This window comes from Rhincodon typus, chromosome 27, assembly GCF_021869965.1.
Source record: "Rhincodon typus isolate 14 chromosome 27, sRhiTyp1.1, whole genome shotgun sequence".
NCBI classification, from domain to species: domain Eukaryota; kingdom Metazoa; phylum Chordata; class Chondrichthyes; order Orectolobiformes; family Rhincodontidae; genus Rhincodon; species Rhincodon typus.
In genome coordinates, this window is record NC_063358.1 from 36506624 (window position 1) to 36528170 (window position 21547).

Consider the following 21547-nt stretch of genomic DNA (forward strand, 5'->3'; position numbering starts at 1 on the left):
CAATGGAAGTCTATAGCTGCCCATATGCAATGATCAATCCAATGGAAATCTATGGCCTAACAATCAAAAGCAAGGGCAGGAGAAAGGACAGTGAGTGTGAGGGGGATAGAGGGCCATTTTACATTCAGGTATATTCAAATAAGGTTCACAAGATTGAGTGGAAATTGTCCATTCTACCACTTGTAATTTTGGGCCTGCCTTCCTGTTCATATCCATAGAGGTTTTCTTTGATGTAGAGGAACTAGTGCTAACAAAAACTATCAAAGTCTGTTCTTAGCATTTGAACTGTTTCTTCGAGCTGGTCATAGTCTGTGGACATCATTTTACAGCTACAACAGGATGCCATACAACCCAGTCTGTAAGCACTAGTTGTTTAAGGAGCTATCCACTAAGCATCAGAGAGGTTGTTCTGCTTGCTAAATGGTGTTGAACTTGGATCCTTCTACAGCTAAAGGCTCTACAAGCGTACTGTGATTGCCGGCCACCAGTTTAACTTATTCTTCTTTGTATGATCCACTGATGAAACCTGTTTCTGTTCATTATCTCACAACTTCACACTTCCCTTTAAAAATTCCACTTTTTCTCCCCATTTTACTTTAAATTCATTGTGAAGTCATTGATTTCTTTGTTCCTCATTTAAAAGTTGAATATTTGCTTTCACCATTCTGTTCCATCTGATTGCTAGTTTGTTTCTTCCGTCTTGATAAACTGACTTCTTTTTGACCAGTGTTCCTCATGAACTTGTTTTTTCCTCCAACTCTGCTTCTGCCTTTGGCAATGCTCCATCATCCTTCTTAAGGCTAGGATCGCCTTGGAATTTGGAATTTATCTAAAACTGCCCCGGTTTGCTCAGACACCACACTTCTTGGAAAGCACAGGTCATCGTTCTTTCATCGACAAGCTCTTTTCCCAACGTGATTACTGAAGTTCTGATATGGATGTCTTCCAACAAAAGGTAAAGCTGCCATAGTCCTACCAGACCACAGAGCTGCTCTGTCATTCAAGACAGAAAGCGATGCCTGGTGGTGGTTTAGCCTAGGGGTCACAACACCTCAGGTGAGGGGACAGGTTGAGAAAAAAAGTACTTCAATTGTAACCTCAACTAATGCGAGAATTGAACCCACGCGGTGGGCATCACTCTGCATCACAAACTGCCAACTGAGCTAATCTTATCCTAATGTCACCCAATGCAGTCCATCCTTTGCAATGGTCTTACACATTGCTGGAAATTGATCATCCATGTGATTGATGCTCATGGATTCTAATCAATTTCACTAAGAAATTACCAGGATTCAGCAGCCCCAATTCTTGCACCCATGCCAGCAACTCCCTCACCAGCATCTAGAAAAGTCAAATCTCCACCCACTCTAAAGAGGGTACACTCTTCTTAAAAGATGCCATCCAAAACTGGAACCAATATTTGAACTTGCTGCCTGAGCTGCATTGGCTCAGCATTAATCATTTACATAGGAAGTACAGACAGAATCAGGCCATTCAATTGACCTGCTCTATGCTGATGATATGCTCCATGTTAGGGTGCAGGAGAGTTTTACCAGGATGCTGCCTGATTAGAGGGTATGAGCTATAAGGAGAGGCTAGGAAAACTAGGGTTGTTTACTCTGGAGCAGCGGAGGCTGAGAGGGGACTTGATAGGTCTATAAAATTATGAGATGTATAGATAGGTTTGATGGTCAGAATCTTTTACCTAGAGTTGAAATGTCTAGTATTAGGGGGCATGCATTTAAAGTTAGAGGGGGAAAGTTCAAAGGAGATGTAAGGGGCAAGATTTTTTACACAGAGTGGTAGGAGTCTGGAACACGCCTGCAAGGGATGGTGATGGAGACAGATACATTAGGGATGTTTAAGGGGCTTTTAATAAACACATGAATATGCAAGGAATTGAGGGATACATACCAATGGCAGGCAGAAGGATAAATTTAATTTGATTTCATGTTTGGCACAACATCATGGGCTGAAGGGCCCGTTCCTGTGCTGTACTGTTCTATGTTAGCCTCCATCCATTTTCCTTCGTTCACCTCTATCAGCATAACTTTGGTGGTCTAATCTCCTACTTATGGAACTGTGTGCTGTGAGTCCAAAAAACCTTCCCAAAGGTAATTAGGGATGGGCAATAAATGTTGGCCTTACCAGTGATGCCCACATCCTGTGAGTAAACAAATAAAAATTTGAGATATCAACTGTTCCCCTCACTCTTACTGCATTGAATATCTCCTTAAAGATTTCAAATGCAAATTCCTCTGCATTAGGCTTCGTCTGAGATCTGCCCCAATCACTAACTTCATCACATTCTTCACTAATTCGACATTTCTAAATTTAAAACAAAATGCTGTAAAATCCATACGTGTGGAGGATCAATATGCAATGTAAAATCACATTAGTGCAGCTGTGAGGAATGTTTCCCAGTTCACTCTGGGAACAGTCAAGCTATCAAGGTAAATCTACAACTTGCGATGTAAATTGAGAAATTTTCTGGATTTTGAGTTGGAATTTTTTTTGTAAGTATGAAGTTAATAATTAAGTAGCAAGTATTTCTGCAGCGGAAAGATATGTCTGTCTGTGTGTTTGTAAAGGAATTAAAACGTTATTTTGTCATGTTACATGTCAACGGTTTGAAACCTGGGGCTAGAGTCAAATTATTGTAATACATAATGATTCTTAAGTACAGAAACATGGTCCATGTTTTCCGTTAACCTGGGTCAGAATATCAGGGAAATGGGGGAATTCTGCACACTTATTTTAAAATCAAAACTTCTGTGATAACTTCAGGGAGTTGGCAGGGGGATGATTTATAGAGCACTGCTACAGTGAGGCATAACAAAAGATTCAAGGACATGTTGTCAAGGACATGTTGATGACCACTACAGACCTCACGCACAAAGTACCCCACCCCCCAACAATGATGGCACTTGGTTCATGGTAATCTTAATTGGAATACTGTGTAACATCCTATAATCACCCGTGAATTGATAAATAAATAAGAGCTTGGGAGACTTCGGGAAGTCCTGCTCAATTGAAAATCAGAAACCACTGGCACTTACCTCCTTCGCTTATGGCCACTGTAATCTCCACGTACATCCGCGGAGCGGGACTCAGGTCCGATACTCCGTTCACAGCCTCCACCCTGAAGGTGTAGTTGACGTATGGTAACAGGTTAACCACAGTGACGGCCGTATCGACCAATCCCAGCTGCTGGGGGACAAACTCAATGCGGCTGTCACACGGCCCACACGTCTGGAGGGTCACCGCACAGGTACTGCACAGAGCGTTGTACATGACATCTGTCCGACCCCCACTGTCCTCAGGGGGCTTCCAGTCTAACAGCACCGTCGCATGCCTGGTACTGTAGCCGAGAGTTTGTGGAGCAGTTGGGGGTTCTGTGGGGGGAACGAAACAGAGCAACAGCGTCAAGTGCAGGAGCACAAAGAGGTTCTTTCACTATTGCACTTGCCGTTTTTTAGTAATTCATAGAATCCCTACAGTGCACCATGAGGCCGTTCGGCCTATCAAGTGTGCTCCAACCCTCCGAAGAGCATCCCACTCTATCCCTGTAATCCCACACGGGGTTTTTACCATGCTTAACCCATGCAGCCTGCACACCACAGGGCAATTTAGCATGGCCAATCCATCCTAACCTGCACATCTTTGGATTGTGGGAGGAAACCAGAGCACCCGGAGACACAGGGAGAATGTGCAAACTCCACATGGAATGGCACCTGAGGGTGGAATTGAATCCGGGTCCCTGGCACTGTGAGGCAGCAGTGCTAACCACTGAGTCACCATGCCACCTTATCCATCACCTCCAATTACATGTTGGATATTCAGCTCACTTTAGTTTTATTGATAGGGATCCCACTGCAGATTAAACAATAAAGTGTAAAATAAATGTAGTGGGATTTGCTGTCAATCCTAAATCCTTTGCCAATGTAACAATTATTTCTACACGAAGGAAGCTGATAATGTAGCCATTGAAATAGCTTGTTTTGTGGATGATTTCAAAATGGAAACATAACCAGGAACCAAGTGAGAAGTTTTCACCGAAATTTGGGAGCAGCAAATAGCGCTGTGCTGCAGACCAAGGATTGTACTATACAGTGACTCCTTCACTTAAGGTGTAGCCTTCCAATAAGAAAAAGGAAATAGGTTTATTCCACATGGTAATCCTTTGAGGTCCTAATTTATTTTTCCATTTTCACCACCATGGTGATTAACAAAGCTTCCCATTCCTGCGTTGCCAAAGTTTTAATGGCAAGAAAAATATACCCATCTGAGACAAGTCTTAGGGTATTAAAGAGGGATTCAAGCTTTTAACTTTCACACACGGAGCTGCCAACCCTCCGGCTTGGCGTTGGAATCTCCGGGAATAAAAGCCAAATCCTTCGATCATCTGGAACGCTGTTCCTTGCATCTCAATCTCTCGTCTTAGAGTATCCCTGTTGCCCGTGGGTTGCTAATTATGGATTGTGCCATGCTATCACTACAGGGCAAAGCAAGAACGCGAAGAATGCCCTTCACTGTTATGTGGATTCTGTTGGCCAGTTTTGCACCACACTGCAGCCATCTCACAAAGTGGCCACTCAAATAGGCATATAAAGATTATTTTTGCTTTAGAGTTTTCATTGGACAACCTTGTTATTCACAGGCAGTAAATCATAACTTCCCTACAGTATGGAAGCAGGCCATTCAGCTCATCGAGTCCATGCTACCCCTCCAAAGAACATCCCACCTGGACTCACCCTCTTACCCTATCCCTGTAACCACGCATTTCCCATGGCTAGTCCAACTAGCCTGTACGCTATGGGATGGACATAGCACGGCCAGTCCACCTAACCTGCACATCTTTGGACTGTAGGAGGAAACCCACGCAGACATGGGGAGAACGTGCAAACCCCACGCAGACAGTTCGCCCCAGGGTGGAGTCGAACCAGCACGGCGGCAATGCAAACCACTGAGCCACCATATCACCCTACGGCACAAATGGTGCTTGACTGACAGTAAATAATTGTCCAATCGAAGAAGGAAGATTGGCAGTTTGCTTTCTGATTGTTAGAGCTCATGGTGATGGATATGTCAGACAATCAATGATAGGAGCTTGGGGGGGGCGTGGTTTGGAGGCAGGATGTCGGGTGAACATTTGAACAATACAAAGAACTGCGGATGCCGAAACAAAAAGAGAAATTGTTGGAGAAATGCAGCAGCTTTGGAGAGAGCAGAGTCAGTGGTTCAGGTTCAGTGACCCTTCTTCAGAACCAGGTCAGGTAAACACTCCTGCAGGAGGATGTCTGACCAGAGCTCCCACAAGCTTCATGGTCACCAAGCCAACAAGGATTCTGGCAGAGAGACCCACAACTAGAATCTCCACTTGCTGGCTCTCTGGAAGGACCACGTGTGAGAGAGGATAACAGAGGTAATATCGACCTCAGTGGAGGAAAAGAAAGCAGGCATTAGCATGCAGGAAAACTAAAAGTGATGTGACTTTCATTAAAGTATGCAACACGACATAGGAACTGAATGTATACGGGCACCAGACTGCAGGCATTGGAGTGCAAATTGGTTTCAGATGGCCTGGAAATCCCTGGTGAACTGTATGATTCAGTACAGAGGTAGATGCTGCTCTCCAATTTTAAAAATGAGAATTGATTTCTTAAAATAGCCAATTTATTAGATTTAAACTAATTCAGACCCATTAACACAGATGGGGCTGAGCATCTACAGCAGATCCAGCAATTACCTTCCAACTCTTGACTGGAATCCATTGGAAACATCCATAGAATTACACAGCAGTGAAAGAAGCCAATCAGCCCATTGTATCTGTACTAGGCCTTTGAGGGAGTGATCAAATTAGTCCTAGTCCCTTGTTCTTTCACCCTTACAAGTCTTCCATTTTCAACATCTGTCCAACTTCCTCATGAAAGCTACTCATTAATCTGCTTGTTGCCACACTGAACTCTGTTCATTTGTCGGATTGTAACAACTCCCTGTACAAAACTCAATTTGCCTCACCCACTTGAGTTCTTTTGCCAATTATCTTAAACCTGTTCATCTGGTTGCTGATGTTCTCCTAGTGAGAGTGATTTGCTTTACATTCCTAATGATATTGAACACTTCTATGTAATCTTCCCTTAAGTATCAATGTCTGGAGAATGATCGCAGCTACACTGATTTCTCCATAATCCCTCATCAAGAATTGTTTAGATCAATATCTGGTGTTGACTTCAGTTGTGGAATAGTGGTGGCTTCTGCACTTGGTGACCTTACACCTAATATAATGGAGTGGGGACTCCTTATACTGCTTCTCCTAGTACACACTGGATCATGGGGAACATGGGATGCCAGTCCTCTTGAGGCTAACCAGCCCTGCAAAATGACAAATAAAAACCGAAAGCACTGCAGATGCTGTAAATCAGGAACAAAAACAGAAGTTGCTGGAAAAGCTCAGCAGGTCTGGCAGCATCTGTGAAGAAAAAAATCAGAGTTAACGTTTCGGGTCCGGTGACCCTTCCTCAGAACAGAGGAAGGGTCACCGGTCCTGAAATGTTAACTCTGATTTTTTTCTTCACAGATGATGCCAGACCTGCTGAGCTTTTCCAGCAACTTCTGTTTTTGTTCCTGCAAAATGATGAATTGGGTCGTGTCAGGAGATCCAGAACAGGAAAGTGTAGGAAACTGCAAAATTGATCCCCGTTACATATAGATTCAGAGACTTGCTCGGGGGTTTCTCAGACAGGGAGAGACAGTTGGATTGGCGGTGGGGGGTGGTGTGGTGAGACGGTGCCTACTGTGGCTCAGACAGCAGATATTCTGATAGCAAGAGGCAAGAGCAATGAAAAATGCACCACAGATGTACAGGGCTCCCCCAACACCATTCTCCATTAAAGCTGCAGACTCGCACATTCACCTCATTGATAAAATCACAGCTAAAGTTGTTTGGGGCCAGCATCTTTAACCTGAGACATCTTTTAATTTCTTATCTGATGATATCCAATTAAAAGAATTCTCTGAAACAATATACAGACCTAATCAAGCCACATGCAACCTGCTAAACTGGTCAGAACTGATCACTCACTTCAGCAGTGGTACATAGGCAATGATGCCTCACTCTTCCATCACCTGCACATTAATTTCAATCTTCCAGGCCGGTCGTAACACACAGCCTCCAGTTTCATCATCAGAGCACACACAAAACTCACACTTCTATTTAGGGGACACAGCCTCCAATCTCACACATCATTATCCCCCATTCTTATACTTTCAGTGGCTCAAACATAAAGCACTGGAGGCTGGGGATTTTAAACAAACATTTCAATTGAAGATGGGGAAAGGGGAAAGGGGAAGAATAATCACATGATTAAACCTAGGGTTCAAAAAAGCTTGTCTTTAATATCTCAAACAAGAAGGAATCTAATCACTTCCCCATGATATTCTATAGCATCACCATTGCTGAATCCCCATCATCAACACCCCGACCAGGAATTTAACTGAACCTGCCACATAAACCATGTGGCTATAAGCACAGGTCAAAGGTTGGGATTCTGTGCAGAGTAGCTCGCTGCCTGATGATATCCCCATCGACAGGACATTAGCCGGGGATGTGATGAAATACACAGCTTAGGGTCCAGCTCAAACAATACTCTGTAAGCCAATGTATGGTTTTCTTTGCTATTGTATTAATCACTTTAGATCAGGTAACTGTCCTGATCTCTCTTTCATGTGCTTGTGGTGAAGCCCTGTGCACTCAGATTGTCTCATGGCAGCGGAATGGAAGATTGAAGGAGAAATGGTACTTTCACTGAAGAACTGCATTGTGGGTTTGAGACCATAAGGCAGGATGGGGAATTTGGTCAAGACACAGATTTGCTAAAGTCTACAAATCAATTTTCAACTACGCTGGAGCTGTAAGAGGACAAAGGGACCTCCTCATTAGAACCAAGAAAATGCCTTCTCTGCTATAGGATTAGAGATTGATGAGGGAGTCAGACATAACACCTCAGACAACTGCTTGTTCAAACATGGCTTTGGGGTGGGGCCAGAGAAGGCAAGAAGGAACTTTTGACAGAACAGTGATGCAATTCAAAAAGAATTAAAATTGGCCAAAAACAGGTATTACCTTATATGGGGTGCAGCTGTAGATAAAGAGATAAAAAGGAATCTTTTGAAAAGGATTTATTGCTGCAATGAATAGAGAGGTTTGCTCCTATGGTCTGAAGATGGTCCTAGAGATCATGGAATGTGTAAACAATCAGTGTCATTATGAATGTGTACTATTGGTTTAACAAACATGTACTGGTTTTAGTGGAATAGTATCTAAATTGTCATGTGCCATTGATATCAAGAACAGAGCCTTTAAACTAAAATGGATGTTGTCCAGGTCAAGAAGCTCAATGCCATCCAGTAAACGCAGCCTACTTGATTGGCATTCCATCTCCAGCATTCTCTCTGTGGCAGTAGTGTGTGTACCATCAACAAGAGGCACTGCAGCAATTTGCCAAGGACACTTCAACAGTAAATATCAAACCTACAACCTCTGCCACTGAGAAGGGCAAGAACAAAGGCATAGGGTAACACCAATGCCTGCAAGTTCCCCTCCATGTCACGCCCCATCCTGAAACATATTGCAGTTCCTTCATAGTCACCGGGTTAAAATCTTGAAACTCCTTTACTAATAACACAATGGGAGCACCATCGCCATAACGATTACAGCAGTTCAAGAAAGCCTCACCCCACCACTGCCTCAAGGACAATTCGAGATGAGCAATAAATGTTCTCCATGTGACCAATGCCAATATCCCATGAGCAAATAGAAAAAAGGCTGCTTGATTTGTTGACATGTAAATGACTGACATGCGACAGTCCAGTTAATATTTTATTTAATAGCTTGCTGATTAAATTAAATAAAAACTACTGCAGTATAAAGAGATTAATATTTGTTCTTCATGATAAACAGCTAGAATGTAAGTAAGTGAAATATTTATAAATGCAATAAATATTTTACTCTCCTCTGCAATTTTTGCCTCATAATCCTAAGTCAATATTGTAGAGGTCAACTGATTTTTGTGGAAGAGCCCATCATAAATCCCAATGAGCTTTATGTAATGTACATATAGCTGCACACAATGTATGACAATTTGTTACACTGGCTGTTACCACACATATATCTGCATCAGTAGCACATATACCCACAATGATGTTCTTCAGTCAGCCCCACCCATGTCCCACTCATTTATATAACACTGTGACCAGAACAGAAGAGGTTTGCATGCATTATCAGCTTTGGTATTTTCATATTGACTACAAGGGACAGGGAGGTAAAAAGAAAATATCGCAGATGCTGGAGTCTGAAATAAAAACAGAGAATTCTGGAGAAATGCAGCAAGTCTGACCGGACCTCAGTTATTTCCTACACTTTAGCCCTCACTCCTCTCTGCCCTCCCACAACAGCGATAGAGTTCCCCTTTTTCTCACCTACCATCCCAATAGCATCCACAGCCAGAGGATCATCAGCTGCCATTTCTGTCACCTCCAGAGATATGCCACCACCAGACACATATTCCCCTGCTCACCCTTGTCAGCCTTCTGCATTGACCATTCCCTCCGGGATACCTTGGTCCAATCTTCCTCCATTGCCAAAATACCATCAGACTAGGATTCCCGAGACCAGGTCTGGGGACTATCATCATCGGACTGGGCTTGCTGAGACTGGGTCGAGGGACTACCACCATCCATAGGGTTCGTATAAACTGAGATCAAACTCCAAGTGACAGCCATCACCCAGGAGTCCCCGATGGGCAGAAGACAGTGAGACTCACTTGTTTATTATGTCTAAAGTTTTAGCTGGTAGACTCACTCATTAGTTTGTCTATATCTAAATTAGAGTCATAGAGTCATACAGGACAGAAACAGACCCCTCAGTCCAACCAATCCACGCCGATCATGTTCCCAGACTAAACTAGTCCCAGCTGCCTGCACTTGGCCTATACCCCTCTAAACATCTACTCATGAAACTATCCAAATTTCTTTTAAATGTAGTAACTGTACCTGCATCCACCACTACCTCTGGCAGTTCATTCCACACACCTAACCACTCTGTGTAAAAATATCCTTCCCTCATGTCTTTTTTAAATCTTTCTTCTCTCACCTTAAAAATATTTCCCTAGTTTTGAACTCCCCCCACCCTAGGGAAAAGACCCTCATGATTTTATAAACCTCAATTAGGCCATCCCTCTACCTCCTAAGCTCCAGTGAAAATGGTCTATTTTTACATCTCAAACTCTCCATTCCCAGCAGCATCCTCGTAAATCTTTTCTAAACCCTCTCCAGTTTAACAATATTCTTCTTATAACGGGGCGACCAGAACTGCACACATTACTTCCGAAGAGGCCTCACCTCCTGTACAACATCAACATAACATCCCAACGTCTATACTCGAAGGTCTGAGTAAGGAAGGCAAGCATGCTAAACAATTTCTTAACCACCCTGTCTACCTGTGACACAAATTTCAAACAATTATGTACCTGAACCCCTATGTCTCTCTGAATAAAAACTGAAAGAACTGCAAATGCTGTAAATCAGAAACAAAAACAGAATTTGCTGGAAAAGTTCAGCAGGTGTGGCAGCATCTGTGAAGAGAAATCAGGGTTAACGTTTCGGGTCCGATTTCCCTAGGTCTCTCTGTTCTACAACACAGCACAGGACCCTCCCATTGATTGTATAAGTTCTGTCTTTGTTTGTATTATTAAAATGCAATACCTCGCATATATTTAAATTAAACTCCATCCACCACTTCTCAGCCCATTCACCCAAGTGATCAAGATTTTTTTGTAATCTTGGAGAGCCTTTTACACTGCCCATTGTATCACCAATTTTGATGTCATCTGCAAATTTACCAACCATGCCTCCTACATTCTCATCCAAAAATGACAAATAAAAGTGGACCCAGTACCAGATTAATCTAATAAATTTGCTGTACATCAAAGCGCATGTGTCTTCCTCCATTCATTTTGCTTAGGCATTTTCAGCTTAACGATATGCAAATGCAATTTCCTTTCTGTAAATAAAAACCGAAAGAACTGCGGATGCTGTAAATCAGGAACAAAAACAAAGTTGCTGGAAAAGCTCAGCAGGTCTGGCAGCATCTGTGAAGGAAAAAACAGAGTGAACGTTCTGAGGAAGGGTCACCAGGCCCGAAACGTTAACTCTGTTTTGTCCTTCACAGATGCTGCCAGACCTGCTGAGCTTTTCCAGCAACTTTGTTTTTGTTCCTTTTTGTAAAACCATTTGACTTTCCATAGTCATATTAAGATTTCCCAATTGCCTGCTCCAATGATTTTAACATTGGATTTGAACACTCACCTAATATTGATGTTAGTCTATATTTCACCGTATTCTCTTTTCCCCTTTCTTGAGTAGGAGGGGTATATCTGCACCTTCCAAGCCACAGGGATTGTTCTAGAATACAGGCCTTATGCAACATCAAAAGTAATGCACTCACCATTTCTGCATTTAACTGTCTAGTGTGTAGCTTGCCACAGGATTTGCAATGAATTCTTCCAGTGATTTTTCTTTATTTATATTACTTGCTTTAGGTTCCTCACTTGTTAAACTTTTGGTTCCCTATGAGTATCTCTTTCTCCCTCTTCACTCAATTTTAGCTCTGATGACATTTAGAACTTCCCACTCTGTTTACAATGCACAAGTTTGAAAGGTCTTGTGGTGCAGTGATAGTGTCCCTACCACTGGGCCAGGAGGCTTGGTTCAAATCCCATGTGATCCTGAGACAGGTCATAACATGTCTGAACATTCCTAAATGTACCCACAAAAATATCGACAAGTTGTCAACGAGCTCTCTGCTTTCACTCTAAGGTCTTTCCTTGCGAATATTCAACAGCCTCATTATTTCATCTTCCTCCCAGTCTCTCTGACATGGTATTTTCCTTGCCTAGTTACAACCACAAATCTCCCAAAATACCCCTTGCGATGCATAAGCACCCAACACCCAACTCCACCCCAGCGCCATCCTTACAGATTTACCTCGAAAATCTTACAATGTGCTATTCACATGCTATGCCCACTGCTTGTCCACATACTGTCAGCTCCATACTCAGCATTTTGGTCAGAATAGAACCTTTATTGTAGTGCCGCTAGGATGGCTGGCCTGACAGAGGTCACGTGATTACAGTGGACCAGGAAGAACATTTGGGGATGATTGCATTTCAATCCAAAAATCCTCTTTCTTAAATGTCCCATCCTCAAGCATTAACAGTTTGTTATTCTCACCAGTTTCTGCATATGCACTGCATACATGGTCTCTAAATCATGCTGGTCTCTTCTTGGTATGTGTGTGCGTGGGTGTTGTTAGTGGCTGTTCATCTCAATTGTATTTCTTCTCCAGGGAGTGTCATTCCCATGCCCTTATTTGGTGCCATGGTACTTATTGGTGTTGTTCCACTCTGGTTGTTGAGTTGATCTGGACTCTAGTTCTGATAGTTGATCAGGTCCTAAGTACATATCTTCCTGATCAGCTGCTTACAGTTGAGGAACAGCTTTTCTAGTTGTGTGTATGTGCCTGTGGCTGTGACAGTCTATTGGGATGTGCACTTCCACCATGTACTATTGAGCTGACAACTGCTCTATGCAGGTCCAAGCTGCCACATGGTTTGACTCTCATTGAGAGTATTGTAGGTTTATACCTTGACTGGCTCTCCAAAACTCAACTCTGGTAATGGTTTAGCAGTCTTGTCAAAATGAAATTTGGCTTCTCGCTGTTCCATCTGGATTTGGGCATCGATGCCCTTTACTACTTCTGGCTCCATTTGTTTTATTGCTGTTGGAATAGCAGTTTGTGTGTGATGGGATATTAGTCTTTCTCTTGGGTGAGTCTCCATGTCTGCAGTAGGTGTGCTCCTCCACCCAGTGTCTGCCTTGTAGTCATCCTGTACAATGTGCTACCTTGGGTTGTTGGTTCATCTCTGTAAGCCCAATATACTTTTACAGCAATAGGTATGTCCATGGTGCTTTCAGGTCACCTTGTCATCACTATCCCTTGCAACACTTGGACAGCTCTCACCTTCTCTGGATCTGGGTGAAATTTTCTGTCAGTGCATGGCCTATGTACATGATTTGGGGATCTTTACCTGTGACTTTTTCTTGTTCAGCTTCAGGTTCATCTGGCAAGCTCTGACTAGCACTCATACCAGATTTTGATCATGGTCAGCAATGGTTTCTTCCATTGTGTCCTTGAATCCAAGTACCAGCAGATCATCTAGGGCAGCTTCCACTCCAGGAAGGTCACTAAATATCTCATATTGTGTACAGGCCTCTGCACCCTAAATATGCAAAACAACATGCACAACTAAGTGTATCTGCCAAACACGGTCCAGAATGTGCTTTAAAAGCTACTGTTTCACTTACCAGTAACCAACCTTAGCACTGAGGGTTGTAATGATATAACCTTTGCATTTTGTGACAAGATTCTTTGGACAATTGGCATAATGGAGTCCTTTGCCTTGATGTATACTCTCAGCTTTTCGGGTTGTTTCCTTGCTGCCAAATTCCTAATCCGGTCTGGAAGATTGATTTCTTCCTCCTTTTCCAGCTCTTCCACTTTATCCTCCAGACTGGCCTGGGAGACAGTTGGAACTTTCCTCACAAGATACTGAATTGGTCTTAAAATTTCATCCATTTTGAGATGATATTCTCCGGGAAGACATCCTAAACCTATAAAGACACTGCAGTACTTCCCTCAGATCCATTTTATGCTCGATCGTTGACTGTGCGGTGACATCTTACTCATCTCTTTGACATGTTGAGGGTCATCTATCCATGTTTTAAACTCACTCCAGCTGACGTATGCAGCTTTTGCTTGAAGTCTATGATCTGGAACTCCAGATCTTCATTTGGGTTATTATAATAGACTTTCAAGGCAAACTATTCTCTCAGTACAAGTATTGTGCCATCATGAATTCTTAACCTCACTTCAGAGGATTTCACTTTCGGATCACTACGTTGAGTCACTTTACACAGGTCTCTGAAGATCATGATTTCCCATGTCGCACCACTGTCTAGCTGGCATACCAACATACCAACATGGAATAAAAATAGGTCACTCAGCCCCTCGAAACTGCTCCTATGTTCAATAAGATTGGGCTGATTTGATTTTAGCCTCAACTCTACATTCCTACATTTCCCCCACAAGCTTTCAGCCCCTTGGTAATCAAGAAAATATCTACCCTTGCATTGAAAGTGTTGAAAGATTTTGCATCAACTGCCTTTTGAGGAAGGGAATTTCAAAGATTCATAACCCACTCTAGGAAATAAATGTTTCTCCATCTCTTTCTTAAATAGGAAACCCTTTATTTTCAGACTATGACCCCTAGTTCTATTTTCTCTTACAAGAGGAAACATCCTTTGAACACCCATCCAGTCAAGTCTGTTCAGGATCTTATATGTTTCAATTAAGTCACCTCTGATTCTTCTAAACTCCAGAGGAAACAGGCCTGTCCAGCCTTTCCTTATAATACCATTCCAGGTATTTGTAAACCTTCTCTCAACTGCTTCCAATATATTAACATCTTTCCCTAAGGAAAGTGGCCACGATTGAGACATTTTACACTGATGCTCTCCTTCTGCTGACATCATGGCAAAAGTCACCCAACATATCTCATCAATCACTGTATCTCAACCTGCCTGGTGTATAGTGTAGTGCAATTCATCAGATTCTTCAGCCGTTACCTCTCCAGTGGACATCTTTATTTGCTAGGAATGCACTTGTGTACAAAATTATTCACCTTCATGCAGTGAGGACACTGCCATCCCACACTGCACATTCCTTCTTCTCCTTTGCATGATGTCTTCTGCACTAATTGCTGCCTGCCCTTTGTCTGGCATTAAGTCAGAAATCACACAACACCAGGTTATAGTCCAACAGGTTTATTTGAAATCACAAGCTTTCAGAGTCAGGTGATGAAGGAGCAGCGCTCCAAAAGCTTGTGATTTCAAACAAACCTATTGGACTATAACCTGGTATCGTGTGACTTCTGATCCCAGTCCAACATCAGCCCCTCCACATCTTGTCAGGGATTGTTCTGCCCTGTGTGCCTTAAGCATATCTGTTGGCAAAACGCAAGACCAATCTGTACATGAATATGCTGTAGCTGTTGAGTCATGACCTTGGCATGTTTCCACAGGTTAACTGCTTTCCAGAGAGTGAGTTTCTCCTCTCCCTGTAGACATGCTCTCACTGAAGGATCTCTTTCTGCCAATGCAATCCCATCTTTTAAGCAGATTGTTATTTAGTTGCACAGGTTTACAGGATTCTGTGATCTGAATTGATCAAATATGTCAACTGACCTCTTTTCATCCTGAGCCCTAATATTGAGCCCGCACTATTCATATGTTATGTTCACTTGAGGTTCAAAGCTTGCCTTCAAGGTTTTCAAAATTTCTGAAGTTTGTTTTTTGGAGTGATTCAGGATGAAATACATTTTGAAACAGTCCCTGCCCAACAATGATAAGATTATAGTGATGAGTAGCAGCTCTGGCTTATTAAACAGATTTGTTAGTGTTTCATAATTTTGTCATTGTGCCAGTTTTGGTTCATATTTCCTTCCATTTAGACCAGAGTTGGACAGGAAAAGTTACAGCCATTTTGTTCTCTCACTGGGTTGCAGTGGTGACCTGTTTCTTTGTTCTTTTTCATTTTATTTCAGTGGCTTGTAGTAGCTTTCATAGCTCTGATCAGTCCTGCATCTCTCTCACTACCAGGAGCTGTGTTTCTGTACAGTGCTTCAACAGCTAGTCTCCAGCTTCACTTCTGACACCATGTTCTCAACTCTATTGACATCTGTGTGGTCAGAACTGATACCTTACTGAAGTGGCCCTAAGATCGGTGGCTGCAATTAATGTGCTGTATGGTAGCGGTCACGTTACTATGGAAGACCAGGACGGACATATCGACATAATTGCGTTTCACTCCAAGACCTGTCTACATGCAAGATGATGATAGTGGGTAGACAATACTCTGGACCTGTACACTGACTTAATGGGGGACAAGCAACCTGTTCTTCAGAAAACACATTACCCTCTTCCACTCCGCAACAACATGGAAAAGTCGGGAAAGATTGGGAAATAACCAAATAGAATAACTTTGAATATCCAAAAGACTACAGAATTTAAAGAATAGTTTTATGAAACAAACCAAATAGGAAATATTTATGCATTTACATGTTGAGATTGTTCCTTTATAAAATTTGTCATAAAATGAACAGCAATTATTAATTTACTTTTGTAATTTACATTCCCAACTTTCATAACACCCTTATAGAAATGACATTATTCACATCCAAGATTCAGCTTTAAGGGTTAAGTGATTTATTTAAGACACAACCATAATGCACATTAAAAGGCCCAAAGATCTAAGGTACACTTCACTATTAAAAGACCTAATCTTATTCTGAACATATACAGCCTTGCCAGTAAATGTTGATCAGATTTTTTTTTCTGTCAGAAGCTTCAGTTCTACTCTTAACAAATCCTTCAAACATTTCAGGAAAATAATTTGACTGAGTTAATATGTAATAATTGCAAATTACTGACAGACTTACTGGTACAGGGGGCTGATGGAGGATCCAAAGCCAGTCGATAGTAATCATCCTTACAGTGACACTGCACAGATCCTGCTTCTTCTGTGTAACTATGCTCAGGGCACCAGGAGCACGCTGCTTCTCCAGCCGCCATCTTGTACGACCCCGGTGGACAAGCTAAAAAGAAAGTTCACAATTTGAAGATGTTTTCTTTGGGTTTTGAAAGCAAGAGAATAATGCACGATAAACGGCTTGCTTGGAGGCGCTGTGCTCTTCATAACTGTACCCCGCCAACCATGTCAGTGCCATTCACATACAGATTCAAAGCTGGCTTCACACTCCACAAACTAAAGCAAGAAGGCTAGGAATGATTTGGGAGAGATTCAATCCAAACATCAGATCCTTCATTCTTCCCTTCATCAGAAATTCTATAAATAGAAACTTGAAAATTTAGAATTAGTCACCACATATATGAATGGCTTCATTGACCTTACTGAGACATAATCATAAAATCCCTACAGTGTGGAAGCAGGCTACTCGGCCCATCAAGTCCACACTGACCCTCCCAGAGCATCCCATCCAGCCTCACCCCATTCCCTATCCCTCAAACTCTGCAATTCCTATGGCCAATCCACCTAACGTGCACATCTTTGGACTGTGGGAGGAAACCAGAAGACCCATAGGAAACCCACACAGAGACAGGGAGAATGTGCAACCTCCACACAGACAGTCACCTAAGGCTGGAATCTAACCCATGTCCCTGGTGCTGTGAGGCAGCAGTGCTAACCACTGAGCCACCACACCACCCTAAATATTGGTCACAAGTGTCATGAGATCAAACCATTGCGTTCTCTCTCTAAGGGCATTGTAAGTCTACCTACAGCACACAGACTGCAGTGTTTCCAGAAGGCACCTCACCACCACCTTCTCATGGCCCACTAGGAACAGACAATAAATATGAGCGAAGCCTGTGATTCCCAAATCCCACAAGTGAATAACAAAAAGGGAGAATGAATTTATTATTGGTGGGATAAAGCAGGCAGCATCTCATGTGCCTTCTGTTATGCACTCCACCCAGATCTACAGCACTCAGTTTTGCTTATGTCGAATTGCAACATGTTGTACTCCTTTAGCTTGGGAGAAATCCATATCACAACCGTTTCTTCACCTCCCCCCCCCCCAGCCCTGTTATACCACAAACCATTACTTCACAAAAATGGGGATTAAATAGAAGATATTTCACCAATGCAATATTTCAGCTCCGCGTAGATGATGTGAATGACAATCATTTACATTGCAGTTGGGACTATGGGCAAAGTATCCAACTGGCTTTGCAGATCTTGCCTGCCAGCTCTAGACCAACGCCGTGTCATCTAAAGAGATCTGGTGGATCATCTGCCAATCAGAGAGTTTCAGGAATGTGCCTTCCAGTGGAAACAGAGCCAGGGAGGAGAGAAACTGAAGCCCCAGCAGCCAAGAATGGCTGGCCAGTAAGAGAGCTGTCACTGATGTTGGAAGAGCAGCCCTGGAGTCAAAGGATCCAGGAGCAAACAGCTCACACTCAATTTGCTCCCAGGAAGGCCAGGGTCTTCTTGCGCCAGGTTATTCCCTGTGACTAGAGACAAAAAAACACTGCGGATGCTGGACTCACAGGAGGCTGGAAGAACTCAGCAAGCCAGGCAGCATCTGGAGGAAAGGAGCAATCAACATTTCAGGTATTACCCTTCTTCTGTCCTGAAACCAAAACGTTGACTGCTCCTTTCCTCCAGATGCTGCTTGGTTTCCTGTAATCCCTGTGATGATGGGTTGAAGCCTTAAAATGGTTCTGAATTGGCCAATAATGAAACGTATCTGGAACAACAAACTAGCTCAGTGAGCCAACCAACCTCAATAATGACCTCAATTGGTAGTGGGAAGGTCAACCAAGGGCCATCCCATCCTAAAGTTAATTTTGGCAGAGAAAGGGGGCAGATACGTCACCACTTGTGAAATTAAACACCCTTCCCACTTCCTCTACCTCTATCTCCACCTGATTCCATCCCACACTTTAGAGTCCATTATTATAAAGGTGACCTGCCAATAGATTAAGATCGTGACAGAAAAAAAAACTGCAGTAAGAAACTCACAACAGCTCAGGAGAATTCCAGGACAGGCTCTGTATATTTAATTATAATGGAAATATACATCCCGTGTGAAAATATTGGCACAAAATCCAAAACTATTTGCAACTGGACCCTCCATGTGAAAGTAAAATCAAGCCAAATCATGGACGTTTTTCAGCAGCAAATGCAATTTACTTCTTCAAGTGTCAAACCATCTACTGTCATTGGACTTCAGTGGCAACATGAGTTGCTAACATTTCTCTCAGACAGCTGTCCTGCATTTAATTGAAAAACAGAAACAAAGGTAGCTTTCCACCTGTAACAATTTATTCAAAACTTAGTATTTTGTGAGACACTTTGATAGAAGTTTTTTTAGCATGTCTGTTTTCAAAGGAAGACTGAGTCTGAACTGGATAGCAGAAGCCTGGAAAAACGAAGTTATGAGCGCACAGGAGGATAACAATCTAATCTCAGTTTGAGAATGTCTGGAGGAAGCCAAGGAACAAGGTCTTGTGAAAAGTTTGATGAAAATCTGTCAAAATGTTTTGGTGTCTATTGAAGGCTGGTGGTGGGAATTGATATTTTGCATAATAATTGGCTCTGTCAGTAGCACCTTATCGTGCCTACAGCAGGCTGAGGCGTGATTCCTGCCACTTTCCAATCATCTTTAGGAATTCCAAAATTGTTGCAACACCGTAGAATGCAAGCCTATGGCTGCAGTAATGTTGCAGATACCAATGTGAGGTCAACATCCATAAACAGTATCACATAGCTGGGAGGACAGAGTTATACAGTGGACCATTCATTGCCATTCAGTCCTGCAACATTTGTGCTATGTACTTCAAGCCACATGTAGACAATATCATCACCATGTGATGGCAGGTCTCAGTCTCCATCTTACTGAGCTCTATCCTCTTGCAGCATGGCATGCTGAAAAATGGGAGTTACAGGACAAAAGAATTTCTTAGCTTGAGCCCAGACACACAAGTGTCTGTGGTTGTAATGTACATAAGTAGATACTAGATTCTATAATAAACATTTTCAGGGTACCATGTGCCCCACATCTCCTCCTTATGTCGTGGGAGTTGAATTAAGTATCACAGTATATACAATGGCAGACAATCAGCATATCACCGCACCTCATATCATGATAGCATATCACCTCATTGTCTGGCTAGTTTCACAGGGTACAGCAGTATGTTTTTTTCCTGAAGTCAAATTGTTAAACAATAACTTTTCAAATGCACCCAGTACAAAATCTAAACCGCAACGACTCAAGACAATTTGCCAACTTGCCACCTGTCAGTCATATTGCCACCTTTGTAAGAATGGAATCGCAACTCTATCTTACAGCAATGCAAGATTAACTGTGTGGATTGTGTTACAGCAATGCAAGATTAACTATGTGGGTTGTGTTAAAGAAATGTAACTAAAATCCTGAAGAAGAGATTAATACACAGATTGTTTGTAGACAGCAGAGTCAGTCCCTCAGGCTAGTGCATGCCACCCAAAGACACAAATAAATTACCTCACATTATTTAAGAGTATTTTTCATTCCACCAATTCTGACCCCTTGTCCACTTCTCTTTCTCCTGACCATATCCTTCAATCTCTCCAACTAATGGCAGTCATACATTCATTTGTCTGGATTTGAATACTGGATTGCTCTCCATAAACCTCACCACATCCTCACCTCTCTTTCTTAGTTGTGACCTACAAGATACCCAATGCTCCCACGCATTTCCCGCATGGAAAAGGCCAATAAAGGGGTGAATGTCACAGCTCTCACTGTTGCTCAGCTGTTTGGAGAGACTACCTTCCCTAGTTTATGCACATCTCTTCTTTCAGCTTTCTTCTCCATCAGATACAGGGATTTGGCAACTCTGTGTCTGGTCTGTGAATCACTACAGAGAAGAGAATAAAGGGTGATTGCACTGTTATTGGCCCAGGTGTAGCTGTGGACAGGAGATCCGCACACTGGTGTAACTTTTATATTGTGAATCTTCGTTAGCTTGATGTAACACAGATTCCACTGTGGTCTTTTATTTTTCTGTGTTTCTTTAGGTGACCCTGTTTCCTGCTCATGCTCATTGTGCATCTTTGAGGCCATGTTCAAACATAACTAGAGAAAAGCAAACAAAGCCAGCCAGACATTCAAGCTGCTAGAAGCATTTTAACCATTGAGAGTAAAACTGTTCCATATCAAAACTAGTGTCATGCCTGCGATAACAAGGTATAGAGCTGGATGAACACAGCAGGCCAAGCAGCAACAGAGGAGCAGGAAAGCTGATGTTTCGGGTCTAGACCCTTCTTGTCATGCCTACGTTGCTCTTGGAGATACAAAAGATATATAACATCGATCAGGGGTCAGTCACCTTAGTTGGCTGGATGGCAGGTTTGGTAACTTTCGGATCAAACCACCACTAGTTTTCTATCTCTCTCTCTCTCTCTCTCCTGGTTCTTAACATCCACATGAACAGTGGTCCTAATCCCTTGTGCCATGTCCTGCTCCCAAACACAACAACTGACTTTAATATGAGAGCTCGGGCATGGAGGCAGTGGCAATGATGGCATGGCTCTTTGTCAGTGTCCAGCGCTTGGCAGCGGCTGGGGGCCTGGATCGAGACTCTGGTAGTTGGAAATTGAGCACCCTGCAGGAAGAGTGAGCTCAATGCAGTGGGTGAGGGAGGATCCCCAGCAGCTGCAGTAGTGTCGAGGGCAGGCAGTCTGAGATCTGCCAACATCTGTTGCAAACTCGTGTGGGTAGAGCAGGCCAAAGCGAAGGAGATCGAGCCTATGCAGGGAGTGCTAGCCCAGCATGACTAAGCACTTAATAAAGGCTGTAGTGGT

At 42.8% G+C, this 21547-nt stretch overlaps 1 protein-coding gene across 1 annotated transcript in view; it reads right to left on the minus strand.

Moving 5' to 3' along the window:
* Positions 1 to 21547, minus strand: part of LOC109914512 (ephrin type-A receptor 7) — a 527439-nt gene that overhangs the window by 211917 nt on the left and 293975 nt on the right. The window contains exons 4-5 of the mRNA XM_048613049.1: positions 16617 to 16772; positions 3060 to 3395 (exon numbers count right to left, since the gene is read on the minus strand). Of these exons, the coding sequence (XP_048469006.1) occupies positions 3060 to 3395; positions 16617 to 16772 (492 nt within the window). The remainder of the gene's footprint in view (positions 1 to 3059; positions 3396 to 16616; positions 16773 to 21547) is intronic.